The sequence below is a fragment of the Anas acuta genome, chromosome 2 (assembly GCF_963932015.1).
Source record: "Anas acuta chromosome 2, bAnaAcu1.1, whole genome shotgun sequence".
Classification (NCBI taxonomy): domain Eukaryota; kingdom Metazoa; phylum Chordata; class Aves; order Anseriformes; family Anatidae; genus Anas; species Anas acuta.
The window spans coordinates 46,161,524-46,177,610 of record NC_088980.1 but is presented as its reverse complement, the minus strand read 5'-3'; the positions used below and the strand labels follow the sequence as shown (position 1 = coordinate 46,177,610).

Sequence of the window (16,087 nt, the reverse complement as noted above, 5' to 3'; positions counted from 1 at the left end):
ACCTCACCTTGCCATGTTTCAGGTGTGTTAACTGACCCACTTGTTAGCAGGGAAAGCAAATACTTGGCTCATCTGAGATCTGAGCTTTGTGCCCATGTACCTAAAAGCAAACTCTTGCTACCTGAGCATCCGTGTCTGCTTCCACTGCAGGGAGACCTGTGGAGCAGGCGTGTGTGCCAAAATGCCTGCCTCAGTCACAAAATCCTTCCAAGCACTTTCTGAGAGTGTCAGTGTAACCTAACGTGGTGCACATGTCCTCCAGCCACGTGTCCTCCTTCCTCTGGTTCTGTAGGTGTGTAAGCAGGCACAGAATTGGGGTCTTCAAAGTCTCCTCCTCCCTCCACAAGCTCCCTGCCTCCCACCTAATGATGACACCGAAAAGCAGCGGGGTGGAGAGTGACCCCAGTTCAGCCCGGGGTTGCTCCGACCCCTGGGATGTAAATAGGGAGCCCAGCCAGAAATATTGCACAGCTGCTGCTCGGTCTCAGCCGCCCCTGGAGGCTTGCTGCTACCAACTCCTGTCCCAGATGGATAAACAAAGCGCAGATAGGGGTAAAAGGGCCTGCAGCTCTCCCAGTTGGTGCAACATCTGCCAAGAAATCTCTGAGACTGCGGTTCTCAGGCATGCAAAGGCCTCTGCTGCCCGCTTCTATTTTCTTAGCTCTCTTTTTAACTCCTCCCTTCCACCCCAAACAAAAATAGCAGTCGGAGATTTTTCATAAAGGCTTCAGCCGAGCCTGCTCCCGTTCCCCTTCGGGCTGGTGGAAAGTTCCATGTGTTGCTGTGCAGATATTGCCACGTTTTCATTGACTTGAGTCCAGTCGGACTAAGAGGAAACATCTGTGGAGCAGGATAGCTCCGTGTTTGTCCCAGGAATTAATCGCTTCTGCTGGGAGGGTCGAGAAGCTGAAAGCTGCCTGCTGGAGATGGTGACTCCCACTAGGTTTCTGCTCGTGTTGCCCAAAAAGCACCCAGCTGCAGTTTACCTTTTCATTAGCTTGGCTTTTTTGTGTCTCCCCTACCTCCCGTGTGTTTCGTGGAGCTGCAAATAGCACAAGGCCGGGCTAAAGGCCGGGCACTTGGGCACCTACCTCTGCAGGGAGGCCGCGGTCCCTCCGCTCTTTCTTTAATGAGCTGCCTTTCTCACTGCCTGCTAACGTGTGTTTTGCTGTTCCTGCACAACAGCCCTTGGCTCATGGGCGTGCTGCTGTTCATGACTCCCCGGTGATGGCTTCAGCCTGAATTTTATCCACCGGAACGCTTTAATAAGGCTGAGGTTATCCGACGAGCTCCATGAACATCTCCATTGTCATCCTGCTCCCCAGATGCGAGTGGGATCAGCGATGCAGGCACCCGAGTTCTCGTCACAGCACTCGCAGATCAGCTCCAGCCTCCCTGATTTACACTCCAAAGATCACAGTTGCTGAGGCCGGTCAGATTTTGGGGCATGGATGATGGGCAGAAAATAAAAGCAGTGAAGACAAACAGGCCTGCCCCTAGCCCCGTGGGGTCTGCGTGCTCCAGGCAGAAGGCAGGCTGGAAAGGAGGGCATTTTGAGCAGCTGCTGGCACTCAAGCTCTCCGTCTTTGCTTTAAACGCTTCAGTTTAAGGCCCGAGGATGCCTTTTTGCACAGATCCCTCTGCCCTGTGACCCTTGGAGAGCACAGGGTAGGGAAGTGAGCCGTGCCTGCTGTGGCATGGGATGGGGAAGCGCCCTCCCCAGGCTCAGGGCCAGTTTCCTCGTGTTGGTGCTAGGGAGAACATTTTGGCAAAGTGCTGACTCCCTGATTTTCCCCATCATTGTCCTCATGAAAACCACCCTTTCCTGAGCCATTATCGCGTTCCTTCTCCATTGGTCTTACAAACAATGATCCATAGACTCGGCGCTTTCCATTTCAACCTGTTCTGATGTTGTTTGTGCCGGTGGAAAGCAGGAGCGATGCCAGCACGAGTTCACGAGGTGGCCACCACCGGAGACTTTCTCCTGTTATCCCCATGTCCTCGGGGCATTTTTTTACTGTCCACCGCTGCTTCTCTCCTGCTCCTTTGAGGCTGCTTTGAAACGATGTCTTAGCCTTGAAAAGCCCGGGCTGGGAATTGCCCACCTCGACGACAACCGTGTGAAACCTGCTCCCTTCCCCAGCCCACCCTCCCACCTCCCAGCCATTGTGTGGCGGCGCTCGCCCGCTTCTTGCCTTGGCAATCCCTGCTCATTTCCTAGGAGCTGAATTAAAACCACCTCTGATCTCACTGCCCGTTTCCTTGCCCAGCCGGGCACGACATCACAGCCCCGCATCGCTGCCAGGAGCATCCAGCTTCCTTCCATGGGCCTTTTCCAAGCACTGTTTTGCGAACTGAAATCCCTCCAAGCCCAGCATCCCAGCCTGCTCGCTGGGTTTCCCAGAGCCACGTCAACTTTTCTGACTGCTTCTCCTCACCTCCCCGCAGCCCTGGGACAGGTTCCCTCGGCGTGCTTTCTTTTACCCTCTTTTTTTCACCTCAGACCAGTTTCCTTACAGCTGACAGGAGCTGCTGTCTGTCTGACTGGGAGACCTGGCTTGAAATAAGGGAGTGAAGTGCTTTTACTGGGAAATTCATAGCTTTACAGATTTTTATTTTTAGTTGGTTTCTTGGCATGTTGTCACCTTCCTCACTCTTGTGAGCCCTGCTATGAGTTACCTGCCCCTCTCCTTCCCCAGGCCCCCGCTCCCTTCCCTCGGCTGGGCCTACTGAAGCTCCCAGCTGCTGCTCCTCACCTCTGGACTTTGCTGCTTCTCCTTCAGCCCCCAGGGGAAAGGTTCCAGTGGCCAAAACCTCACCGATGTCTCCTGGTTATATTAGTTCATCCCATGAGAAGGATTACCTCGACTCACCTCCCACGCCTCGCTTACACAACTTGTGTGAGTCAGCCAGATCCTAAAGCAGGACGTGTGGCTGAAGTGCCAGCACACAGAAGACCACTGATACCCGTGTCACCCAGCTGGACCACGGCCCCTGGCTTCAGCAGAAGCCCAGACGGGGTGGGAATGTGGTCGAGGCAAGGCCTCTCTGGCTTTTTACACATCCCTTCCCCAAAAGCATCCCCTGTTCTGGACCTGCTGCAGCAGCACAGCAGCTCGGTCCTGTTGGGTGAGTTCCTGTGGGCTTAGGAGGTTTACAGGGCCAAGCATTTATTTTTTCAGTCCATATAAGCAGGCTACAGAGCCAGCCAACGCCTCCTTTTGGAAACCACAACCACCCAAAACCCTGCGGTTAGGGTGCAGGTGCCCCCGCATCGGAGTTGTCTGTTTCAGAGGAAGCAGCACAGGGCGATTCGGTTTTCCCCCATGTGGCAGGACATTAATCAAGGAAATGACAAGCGAGCAAACCTGGAGCCAAGGAAAGCCAGGAGGTGCTGAGCCGACCAAAAGTACTTTTGGATAGAGAGAGGCTGCTTGAGTGTCAAGGGAGGGGAACTTGCATGTGTGCGTAGGTGTCGGGCTCCATCCTGCTTCGGGGTAGTCCAGGAGCAAGGACGGCAAATCCCCCCAAATATTTGTTCTCCTGCTTAAGTCTGAGTAGGACTGCGTGTGTGCGGTGACAGGGAATGCAAACCAAACCCACTTCCTTGGCTTTGAAATTTGGACTGGGGCTGAGCTCTGCTCAGGTAGGATGTCAGGGCAGGGTTCTGCTTATTCAGCACAAGCGCTGGGGAGTGTAACACGGCTGTAGCCAAGCTAAATCCACAGCAGCTCTTTTTCCAGGCACACCCCTGTTTATCTCAGGCCTTCTGTGCTCAAGCAGCTCCAGCGGTTCGCAGCGTGCTGGGCAGCATCTTGCTGGATTTAAGGGTAATGATGGATACAGAGCGCGCTTTGTTCTCCTCAGTGTCTGTGCTCCCGCTCATCTCCTCACACGAATTTCTTCCACTCGCTCAGAGAATCCTGTTTGTGCTTGTGCTGCAACTGCAGCACCCAAAAAATCAGGCAGGGATTTGGGTTTAGGTTGCTCTCAAGTCACCTGGGACCCTGCAAGGGCAAAGCATCTTTCTGTGAGCCACGCTCCCACCACTCAAAGTCAAGCGCAGCCCATCTGTCTGTTACAGCTCACAGTTATTTAGAAGCCTAAATATTCCCCAAACTGAGTGAAGATACAAATTTCAAAGCATATTCGGTCACCTACCATGAGGGTGGCTGCGGGGAAGACCCCCAGTGCTCATTTTGACCCCAGCACAGCGTGTGTGAAGCTTCAGCTGGGGTTTCACAGCCCCTGAGCCTTGCCAAGCATCTCGGGGCTTTTGCAAGACCTGGCCAAGAGACACTTTGGGTGATCTACACTGGTTCATTGAATTCTTTTTAAGTGAAAAGAGAAGCTTTAGATTTTGATTCTGAACAGTGCGAGCATCGCCAGAGGGGGGAAAAAAGCAATAAAGGCAGTGACAGAGCTGGCAGCTCTCCCCGTGGTGGCACACAGGGGTTAATACCAAGATCCAAAAGCCCAGAGCTCTGTCCCCAGCCACACGGGTACAAAGACCAGCGGTGCTGGAAACCAGCTCAGCCCCAGGCAGGTCCCCGATGCCAGGCACTTGCAGCACCCCTTGAGGGCAGCCCCACAGAGGGGCTGTGTTCCCTCTGCCACCCAAACCCCATTTTTTGTGCTTCACGTCGCCATCTCCATCACTGAAACGTGAGCTCAGCCACTGTGCAGAAACCCCTAGGAAACCATCCCAGCCATATTCCCAGCCGTTCCCTTATGTTTAGCCGAGTCGCCTCTCAGCAGGCTCGTGGTATTTCGCGTTCGGTTTATTTTGTTTTGTTTTATAACAAAAACAAGCGGCGGGCTGAGAAAGGAAAGCTGGCTGGGCCGTTCTCAGCATTGGCCGGAGCCGCCTGAACCCTCCCTGCGGCCGGGCGGCTGCTGGAAGCCTGGAGACTTCTTTCTTGGCCAGACAGTTTTGATTAAAGCCGGTGCTAAGCAGGCTGTCCGGGGGCAGAGCAGCCTCACTCCAGCTCCTCTCGGCTCCGGACGGCAGCGGCATGGTGCTGCGGGGAGCCTGCCTGCTCCTCTGCCTCGTCTCCCTCGCCCAGGTCTCCGGCCAGCAAAACGGCAAGGGGCGGCAGAAGCCGGCGGCGGCCAAGAAAGGTGAGCAGAGCCCCGGGGACCCTGCCCGGCTCAGGGGGATGCAATTAGCCTGGTTGTATAGGGGTGCTGCAATGAAGCTTTTAAAAAAAGAATTTAAATATTAATCGGGTGTCTTTTTTGCTACCCTCCATAGAAGTGCTTGTGTAGCCCCTCTGTAAAGGATACTGAGGATACAAAGGTTTGGGCACGTTGCTGCCCTGACTATATTCATTTTGAGCCTTGTAGGGCACCCTATTTCCCATGTCCTAAGGTTCTCCCCAGACTTTCCCCTTACTAACATCTCCATTTCTCTGACCCCTACCTCCACTCATTCATTTTTTGGGGGGAGACATTAAGCGCTGGATGCCAGACAGCTGCTGCAGATTTGCAGCCGGGAGCAGGCAGGCAAAAGCAGCGCTGTATCACCCGTAAAACAGCAGCAGGGCTCTTTGTTTTAAAGCAGTTCAAGTCCTTCTTCCTCCCCATGGCACAGCGCAGAGGACAGGGCAGGTAAGCAGGAGGCTGATGCTGCAGCCCGTGGCGTGCGGTCCTGCCCGCATCTGGGTCCGGCTGCAGTCGCCTGCGCTTGGCTTTGCCCTTTGGAGCAGACCCGAGAGCAAGGAGGAAGCATCCCAGGAATTTTGTTTGGCCGGGCTGCCCCGCACGCTCTCCCGGCGGCTATTTTTGTCGGGTCCTGTCCTTGAGAAACTTTTCCATTTTCTCCCAGCGGGTCTTTCTATGAAAGCGCTCGGTGTCTGCCGAGCCCACGGCGGTGCCTCGCGCCTGCCTTCTGCAGCACAAGTGCCCTCCTAGACCGGTGCAGGGCATTTGTCTGCATTGCACTGCTGGGATGTGCCAGAAGAGAGGCTCATTTCTTAGGGAAATCTTATTTTTTTTCTGAAAAAAAGAAAACAAATCATGGGAGAAAAATCACCTCTTGGACAGGAAAAACCATCTCCAATCTAAACCACTTTTTTTGAGGGGCCACAATTTTTTTCCCCTGGAAATCAAGCCATATGAAACAGCTGGAGGCAATTTTTTCCCCCTGATTTCTCACCAAAGGAGAGGTCAAGTTTTCTGTGGGGAAAAGAAGAATCCCCACCAGCCTGGCATTTTTTGGCCGGCCGCATCCAGCCCCGCGGTGCCCTGCCTTTACTGGAAGCACTCGGCACTGCTGGGTTAACGCATTTCCAATTTTGACAAGCACCAGGGGGGTGCAGAAGGAGGGAAAAAAGCACTTGCAATCCCTGGAGGGACTCCTCTTGGCCCCCAGCCCCCAGCCCCCTCCAGGACAAGGGCAGGATGTCACCCTCCTGCCCCCAGCCCTGTCCCTAGCCCTTCACCAGGGTGGGTTGGGCAGGGGGAGGCCATCGCAGGGTCAGGCATTTTGTTGGGTTCGTGCTCTTTAATCTGCAGGGCCAAGCCACAAGTGTTAGAAAAGAAAATGATGCTTCGAGCCAAGCCTCTTCAGTTCTCTTTTTCTCTTTTCTTTCCTTGGGCTTCTTCTTTTTTCTACATGATGTAATTATCGCTTGCATTTGGATCCACTTCAGAAAAAAAAAATGGTGCCATTTCAATGTGAAAAAGCCAAAACACAGCATTTCGAAAATGCTGAAATAACACGTTCACTTTGCCTGTGTTTCCCCCCTCCCCTCAGATTGCTGCCCAGCAATTTTTCCAGCCACAGCAGTTCAGCAAACTCCCCCTGAGCCCTGCCTGGGGCAATGCCTCTGGGGGTCCAGGCTGGGGACCCCTCATCACGGCCACAGCAGGGGCCATGAGGGCACAGAAAGAGCAGCTCTCACATGTATTTTAAAGGTATTTGGAGTCCAGACACTTAAATCTGTGGGTAGAGACTGATTCGGGCTCCTGAATCTGCCCCAAATCCTCGTGTGATCCCATAGCTTCTTGTTAGTAAGGAAAGGACCTCAGAAAATGCCTGCGAATATTTCCAGCAACACAAACCCTGTGTGGGGGTGCTCTGGCCTTGAGGAAATAGAAATGCACAGAAAAATACTGCTGGCAAAAATAATAATAATTATATATATATATATAAATCAGTATTTGCTGATATAGCCATGACACTTGCTTTTTGGCTGAAATGAAAATCAACCAATGGAAAGGAGTTGCCAGAAATATGAACTCTTTTTCAGAAAATAAAAATAAAATAAAAATAAATGTTGCTGGATCCGTTTTCTCCCCAGGTGAATTTGCTGCTGCAGGAATGACTTGGAAGCCAATGACTTGGAAACCTGGTAGTGAGCAGGACAGGGTAGTTATCAAGGAGCTGTGTCCACCTGGGGTGCTGGGGCCCTCCAGCATGAGACTGGCACAGCAAACCCAGCTGGAGCTGCCCCACGGCTCACGAAGGGTGTCTCACCGTGGCCTTTGGATGTTACTTAAACCTGGGGGACATTTGTTGTGCTGCAAGAGAGACATGGATGAAAAATACCGTTAATTAATGAGCTGTTTCCCACAAAGTGTTTTCATCAAAGACACCAAAATAATAGCTCGTGCCTTAGGGTTAACCAGACCCATTAAAGTTAATTGAGCAAGGAGTAAAGCAGCTTAAAGCCCTCCTCCTGATCCCTCTGACTCCCAGCTGCTTACACCAGGTGAGATGTAGCAGCAGCAGCTGAGGAGCAGCAGGGACAGTGCAATGGTACAAATTCCCTGGTGTCTGACCTCCCACCTCCATGCCATAACTGGCCCTTCTGCTCCTACGCAGGAGAAATCAGGGTCTGATGACTAGCTGGTGCTAAGCCACAGATCGCTGTTCAAGCCTAGCAAAATCTTACCAAAGGCTTTTTCAGCTCCTTCACATCTCTTGTCTTAGGAGACATCATGGTAGCTTGCAGTAGGGAAAGTGTGTGAGCCTGAGTGGCTTTACAGAGGAGGCTGCAAGGAAAGCAGGGTCCTCGTTGCAAAGAAGGTTTTGTCCTTTACATCCAAGAGGAAGTTGTCTTCAGAAGTCTCTATTATTTAAGAAAAAGAGGCATTTTCTTAAGAAAGTATCTCTGTGATCTCATTGTGCCCCTAGTAGCACTTGGTCTGCTGGGTAAGAGCATCTACAATGCCAGAGGCAACACAGCTAGCAAGACACAGGCTTTGGTAGGAGGCCACAACCAACTCCTCAGCCAAGGAAGCATCTTCTCATAGCAGAAGACCAGCTCTGGCTCTTTTTTTGGTACCTGTCCCCAGCCAGGGCAGAGGCAGAGACAGAGGCAGCTGTGATGGTGTGCCTGCCAATGTAGGAATCTGGGCTGCTAGTGCAACCATGCTAGCAAGCAAATATTCTCTCTGGTGGGTGTGTTAGGGGATAGATGTTGGCTTTGTGGATGCTTTTTGTTTGTCTTTCTCTGCGGGCAGGAAAATGGGGGGTTTTTGATTATAGGAACAGCTTCAGCTGCCTCCCTGGGGGACGCGGTGGATGTTCATGCTCCTCCCTTGATTTCTCCAACAGATGGTGTAAGCCTCAAAATGATTGAAGACCTGAAGGCCATGATTGACAACATCTCTCAGGAGGTTGCTCTACTGAAGGAAAAGCAAGCACTTCAGACAGGTAAAGGGCTTCTTGAAGAAGGCACGGCTTTCACTTTGAGAGAGGAGCTGCTTGTAAAGCTGTTGCCATTGCCCCATGCATTTTGATAAGGGATGCCCAAGTTCTCCATGACGAGGTGTCCATCACAGGGAGAGAGTTGGGGATCAAAGCAAGGCATGGCCTTGTTGCAGTTCCTCCAGGCAGAGGAAGCTCCTCAGGCAGTTAATGACATGCGTTGTGCAGCATATGGCCCCCTTCTTTATGTGCTAGAGCTTCCCATTTCTAAAGCTATTGATATTTCCATGACACTAAGCCAGATGTTCATTTCCCTCCATGAATCAGCGGGATGGGTAATAGATTATTTTGCACTTCAGTCAAACGCAGTTTACTCTTTGTTTGCTGCAGTCTTTTGGCTGAAGCCCAGTGAGATGGTTACCTGATCCCTCGAACATCCCTGGTCTTGCCCAGGGAACCTCGCTAGGGGTCGGTCCCACCACACCTCGTGTGACACACACACAGTATGGTCTCAAAATGTTCATTTTCCAGCCCCGCTCCATGGTTATTCTCTGCAAGCTCCATGACATCAGTAGGAGAGGGACTTGCAGAACATGCTACAGAGATGTGCTAAAAATGCAAGTTAGGGAGAATTTCCTCCCTAAAAGAAAGAAACACAAGCAAAATCAAGGCTTTAGATCCAGGCTCACATTCACTGAGATGTAATTGGTCTGGATATTAATGAATGGCTCTGATTAGCTATTGTTTGGATAGAGTACCCTGCACTCTCGGGGTTTAAAGATTAAAAAAATCGCTGCTCTTAACATTAAAATCAGAGGCAAGTAGATATTTCCTCTGAAGACCTCAAGCTATGCAAGCACAACACTTCTGATCAAAATCCATTTAAAAAAAAAAAAAAGACATTTTTTTTTTCATGCTTGCATAATCGAGATGGTTGAATTGGAATTGCAGGCTGTTTTTTCCAAAACACTCCAGCCCCCAGCAGAGACAAATGTTGCCTCCCAAGGCGAGAAAGCACAGCCCCATTTTGGGAAGAAAACAGGCAGGGAGAGGGGACGCTGAGGACAGACAAGGACACGGGCACCCCCAGGTCCTTTTTGGGGGGCTGTTTCCAAATGTGGAGGCTGCATCCTTTTTACATGGGACATAAGTGTGAGGTGGCAGTACCACAGCTTGCCCAAGAAATGAGTGCCGAATTTAAAACCAATTCCCTTCTTCTCTCTCTGTCCCGTCCGTGCGGCCACCTCCCAGTCTGCCTGAAAGGCACCAAAATTCACCTAAAATGCTACCTGGCGTTCTCTGAGAGCAAGACGTACCACGAGGCCAGCGAGCACTGCATCTCGCAGGGCGGCACGCTGGGCACGCCGCAGAACGGGGAGGAGAACGACGCGCTCTACGACTACATGCGCAAGAGCATCGGGGCCGAGGCGGAGATCTGGATGGGCCTCAACGACATGGCATCCGAGGGCAAGTGGGTCGACATGACAGGCGGCCCCGTCCGCTACAAGAACTGGGAGACCGAGATCACCACCCAGCCCGACGGCGGCAAGCTGGAAAACTGCGCGGCCCTGTCGGGGGCGGCGGTGGGCAAGTGGTTTGACAAGAGGTGCAAGGAGCAGCTGCCGTACGTCTGCCAGTTCATGATCGTGTAGCGGGGCCGTGTAGAGCTATAGGGTGGCTACGTGCACACCCAGGCGTGCACGCACACACGCGCGGGCCCACACGCACCTTCACGTAGCACCACGGCCTGGGCAGCTGCCGCAGCCCGGCGTTGGGTCAGAGCTGTGCTGCCTTTCACTCGGCCGCATCCAGCCCCGTTCGCATCCTTCCCCCTAAGGCATGATCCATAGATATATTTTTGTACACAGGGAATTTACGAGGTGGTTTCGGCAAAGAACCAGTGCGACAGCCTGGGTGTTTCAGCCACCCGGGCTGTCGCTCTGCAGTCTCCATTCCCACCTCGCCGAACCTTGCTGGGACACCGGCAATGCCAGTCTGTGCCTTCTCCTCCGGCTTTGCTCCCCTGCAATCCCAATTTGGGGATCGGTCCTGTCTCAGAGAGCAGAGGGTGTTAATTTTGCTGTTGGGCTTGTCAGCCCGGTACCATTCTGCTTAATGGGCTGACGTGCTGAGAAGAAGGGGTGTCCTTCCCAAAAGCATCCCCTGGTTTTTGACCCTTTTCTCACCAGTCAGAAGAAAATGTTTCACTGACTTCTATGGGGGAGCTAGCCCCAGCATCTGACCTTTTGAAAAAATCCCACCACAAGCTTTATTTAAGCTCCTGTACATTGGAGGAAGCAGTGATTAGTTGCAGCATGCTCAGTCAAATGCATTATTGGAAGTAGAAGGTGAAAGTAATTAGGTAAATAACAAAAATGTAAAGCTACTAGGGAATATGCTGCCATATAAAAGACAACTGTCTATCAAAAATGAACCCTGAGAAGTCTGACTTTAGCCACTTTAGGAGTCATATAGCTTGTTTTAGTGATGGAAACACAGCTTGGCAAACACAAACCTGTTGAGTACAGTTTGTGCCTGTAGAGTTGCCTCCAGCTGAAGATCTGGCCTTGGTAAATTTTTGCTGAGAAAAGGGTTAAAACAAATAAATAAAGAAATGGGAACAATGGGAAAGGATTGCAGAGCATCCTGACAGCTGAACACAGCCTCGTTGACATTGATTTGCTGACTGCTGGCTGAAATGCATCAGCGGCTCCTTGAAGTCCAGCGCTTGGTACTGGCCCTGCCCTTTGGGTTACACGTCCCTAGCATGGCCAGACAGAGGGCATCCCAATGGGACTCGTAGTGAGACAAATTTTGATTTGTTGCTTTGCTTAAAAACAGCACAGTGGTGGGTCTTCAGAACATCGCGTGGGAGAGCCGAGCCGGAGGGGTCAAAAGCACACACACAGTGCATACTTCCCAGGCTGTCATTATTGCCAAACTTTCTGCTGTTCAAATGAATACGAAATAAATACATATATAGCTTGCTGAAGGAATGGAGCTGAGTCAATGTGGTCAGACTGCTTCCTTCTCCCACTCCTTGCATTTCTCTTCTAAGGTTTTAAAATGCAACTGCGTGGTCAGAGAAATAAATGGTGGTCTTGTAGGGGAGGCCAGGATCTACAGGGGGGTGATGTGAAGGTCTCAGGTCCTTGCGATGCTGAGCTCTGGGGAAGATGCAGGTGCCATAGCTGGACCAGCTCTCTGCATGGAGCGCAAAGCTGAAAAACAGCCATGGAGATCGATTCTGAAGGATGTTCCCCATGAGAACATTAAGGAGTCGATCTGTCAAAATCTAGAGAACAACAAGTTGCTCTCAGCAGATTTCTCGCTCATATCTATCTTGTTCTCTATTTTCACACCACTCCTCTCCTGCCAGGCACCATTCTTCACAGACTGTTTGCTCTCCTGAAGCTGGGAGGAGCACAGGGAAAGGCAACTTTGCTTCTGACATCATTGTTGGACCCAGGATGCCATGCCTGACCTTGCAGTTTCAGGGTTGCGTTTAATATTTCTCTTCATGCTTCTCTTTACTGTACAATATGAGTTATGGATTTCCTTCTAGAAGCCAAAGAAAAAGAAGCACTGTCCTTAGCAGAGGGAGGAGCTGAGGGTTTGCATCAGTCTCTGGAAGATTCCTCGTCTTTGCTTATCACAGTACTCCTCTTTGTTTCTTTGGCCTCCTGAAGGCCAGAGTCCACATTTCCCCTCTGTCCTTGCTCCACCTCCTCCTTTCTTAGGTCTGGGGCAGTGCAGCCCATCGAGGCTGCTCTGACGTCCCCAAAACCAACAGCAGAGCCAGATGGAGTTGCGATGGCTGGGAGGAAAGAGGAGAGCATGTACAACAGCAGCAAAGAACTGCTCCCAAACACCTCTGCTCTTGCCTGCTAAGAGAAGAAAGCACTCCCCACCTCAGCCCGGGGGATAAGACCACTGGCAGGGTGCACTGGCGACCCTCAAAGGGAAGGAGCACCTCCAAGCATTGTTATTTGTATAGATTTTCTCTTTGATCCAGCCCCTACTTAAGTACTGAACCCCATTTCAGTATCTGACCTATCTATCTCTCCTTTGGCAAATAGCAGAGACACAACTCTCCATCTCAGTAGCCACTGTATGCAGGGAAGAGTCACAGATCTGTGAAGATCAGCAAGCCAAACAACAGCTGGGAGCGTAAATAAGTAGGGTTCTCTTCTATAGGCAGAGGAGAGGAACAGGCATTTCAGGGTGAGACTGATGACCCTGGACATCTGAGGGATGAGATGTCGTGCAAAAGTCCTCCTATTGCAAAAAGTCTTGCTTTGCATTTAGAGTAAGACAATCCAGGGGCAGCTTGAATTTCATCCAGATTCACCATTTCGTCCATTGAATTGCATGCAGAGTCACACAGAGCCTGGATGCTGCCTCCATTGCTGGAAGGTTTGCATCCAAACCCATGCCCCTTGAGCCCCAAAGCCAACCCAGCTTGGGGGATGTGAGCCCCAGGCTACAGGAGATGTCCCAGGTCCCACCTGCCCAGGCACCAGTTGCTGCAACATACACCCATGGAAATTGGCCCTTGTACTTTAATATGTCAGAGCAGAAAGCCAAACCGCCAAGTGGGTAGGCCTTAAAACAGTCAGCTTTTAGGAAATGGTCCAGAAATAGCACCGGTTATAAACACGGTGGAACAATTGGCTCCATTGAAGAGCAAGGACTTGGAAGGAGCTTTGTGGGTGGGGTGCTGTGTACCTACAGCGAGTGACTGACAGTTTTCTACACAGCCTAGAAACTCGGAGTGCTTTCAGAAATGAAGCAGAACAACCACCAGCGCTTCTCCCTCCTAAATTAAACTGTACACACCAAAAAGGGATGCAAACACAGCAAGCAATTGTAGCGTACCACAGGAAAAAGGTAAGCAAACCTGAAAGCACCGAGGAGAAAAAGCCTTACATATAAAATATGAAAAGCCTGAAAGCAGACAAAAACAATCATTATTGAAAATTTTTCTCTATCTTAAATGTTTACAGGCATTGTTTTGCCAGCCTATATGAGTATTCTGTTTTCACACCTGCTGGAGCTGCAGATGTAGGTAGCACCCACAGGCAGATGTAAAACCAGCTCGTGGCTTTTACCCAGTGATAAACACACCCACAATGAGAGCACACAACTCCAGAGGCAAAACTGCGGTGAGCCCAGAAGGAAAGATGAGGTCTCCAATTCACGTGGTAGTCAGGGGCCTGGATGACCCTCGAGATCCAAGGAAAGTCACGAGGGTGAGTCTCAGGAACTGGCTGCATCGAGGGCTGCCCTCCGCCTTGGGAGGAAGGAGAGAGGTGCCATAAGCTGCCACGACCTCCTGGGACATCTTCCACTTGGGTTCTCCTTTACCAGGTCTCACATGATGGAACAAGTTGGCCATTGCCAAAAAGCCTGGAGCAGACAGGTGACCCCAAGGCACAGGATAAACGGCGTGTTCACATCCCAGAGATGCTGCTACTATTTTACTCATTTGTCAGCAAAGCTGCTCAGGCTGCACAAGCAGCACTTACATATTAGGAATGCTGTAGTTATGGGATTGGACTCCTACACAACGAAATACACAAAGAGATATTAAGGCAATGTCCTCAAAAAAAAAATAATCAGGAAATGGAGAAGATTAAGTTTGCCTGAAAACCTTGATTCAATACTCTTCTTCCATTATATCATCATGTCTTAACTGTACCAGCAGCTCCATGTCATGGTTACTGCGCTTACTGCAAGCTTAGCCGCAGCAGCAACAGCAGCAAATCCTATTACAGCAGTAGCTTTGTGGAAAAAACGAAATTTAAGCACGAGTGCTGCCTCCCTCTGTGCAGGCTTGCTCCTTCTCCCTCCCTGCCTGTTTCCTGAGCTGTGACCTAACCCTGACCAGCTGCTCAGCTGAAACCCACGGGGTGGGCTCCAGCTCTGAGCACACTAAAACCACAAAGCAGCCACCCAACCCTCCACCCCCAAAACTCAACTCCACTTACCTGTAAATGAGACTGAGCACAGAGGTGAGCGTGTCGTTCACCAGGTAATTGCTTGCCCATCAGAAGCACTGATGACAGGCACCCTTCTCCCCAGGGGAAGGGCTGGTGCTTTTTAGATCTGAAATTAACTCGTTCTCCTACACTGGCCAGGTGGCTTCATCCTGATGGGCTCCTGATTGCCACCATCAGAAACACACGAAGGAGATGCACTACTACAAAGAGCCTCTATGGAGGGAGAAGACTGAGGGGGTCAGGGGCACATCTTAGAAGTATCCAGAAAAACATCCCCTGTCAGAATAAAGGATAAGTTTCACCTTCATGATTGGAAGTTTAATTTGGTGTCTGAGCCTCAAACCATAATATTTCAGAAGAGACACGATACATTATTCTCACCTACTTTGACCTCAGGGGATCAGGAAGGGCAACAGATCTGCTTTGTTCCTTGGTGACAGAGAGCCAAGAGTCATCCCCATTGCATCACCTAATGCAAACTGTGAACTGGTGGAGACATTTTTGCTGTTGCAAACATTAGTGAGGCAATTAGATTTTGTAAAGTGTATCTTGCAAAGAGGTTACGGGTAAAGACGTGATTCACAGCACCATTTATGGGCCTGGCTAATTGTTCTACACATTTCCATCTAATTTGGTTTCTAATTGGGCATTAGTCATATAGGAGGTCATTCATGTTAAGAGAGTTTCCAGAATAATTTATTCTACCCCTAGCAATGTTTTTTCCAAATAATTCTGCAGCTACTTGAAGTTAAAAGCAAACAATCATACCAAGTGCCATCACCTCAGTCAACTCTGAAGCAGTCTTGTGGCAGCAAAATCCAGGGACCTTGCTGCAGAAAACCTCACCTGGCACCCTCAGCATAATCCCTCCGGCAGAGGGAAGGGAAGCCAAGGCAGCTAAAATGAAAAATATAACAGAATTGATCAGCCAAAAATCAAACATCAGAATATGTGCACATATAGTGAGTAGGCCACTTTCCTCGGATGTTCACTAGCAAGAAAAAATATGTCTAATATTTCAGAGTACAAAATTTTATATGAACTTGGGTGTTTTATTAGGTTGGTTTAAGAGGTTTAGACACTTGCTCTCCATCACCCTAAAGAAGAGAAGTTAGAGAGGAAAATGTAATGTAAAGGCTTGCTGCCTTTTTAAATTGCTCTCAGAGGCTAAGCTACAAGATGCTCACAGAGCAATCATACTAGAAGATTTCATTATGCTTTTGCTCACTTTTTAGAGTTTTCCACTTACTAAATAAAAACCAATCATGCTCTAATTAAGGAAACAAATGAAAGAAAAACACTCTGAACATTTTTAAGCTTTCGAATAAGTAAAGCATTAAGCTGTGAAAGTAATTAACAAGTATATAAACAGGTTTTGATTTGGCAGGAAGAAGAACAGTTTTAATTTGCTTTGAAAATCTGAATAGAT

The 16,087-nt window shown here is 50.2% G+C and overlaps 1 protein-coding gene across 1 annotated transcript; it reads left to right on the top strand.

Annotated features, from left to right (window-relative positions):
* The first annotated feature begins 4,799 nt into the window (after nucleotides 1-4,799).
* On the top strand, nucleotides 4,800-11,652 carry CLEC3B (C-type lectin domain family 3 member B). Its single transcript, XM_068674589.1, has 3 exons — nucleotides 4,800-5,121; nucleotides 8,564-8,662; nucleotides 9,908-11,652. Exons 1-3 carry the CDS (start codon nucleotides 5,016-5,018, stop codon nucleotides 10,306-10,308), a joined length of 606 nt encoding a protein of 201 aa, XP_068530690.1. The 5' UTR covers nucleotides 4,800-5,015; the 3' UTR covers nucleotides 10,309-11,652.
* The last annotated feature ends 4,435 nt before the right edge of the window (nucleotides 11,653-16,087 follow it).

What these genes read in the sequence shown, in the direction of transcription:
- CLEC3B (XM_068674589.1), top strand. Translation starts at nt 5,016, where the DNA reads ATGGTGCTGCGGGGAGCCTGCCTGCTCCTCTGCCTCGTCTCCCTCGCC. An exon ending in GCCGGCGGCGGCCAAGAAAG is followed by an intron (nt 5,122 to 8,563) that starts GTGAGCAGAGCC and finishes TTTCTCCAACAG; the next exon opens with ATGGTGTAAGCCTCAAAATG. An exon ending in AAAGCAAGCACTTCAGACAG is followed by an intron (nt 8,663 to 9,907) that starts GTAAAGGGCTTC and finishes GCCACCTCCCAG; the next exon opens with TCTGCCTGAAAGGCACCAAA.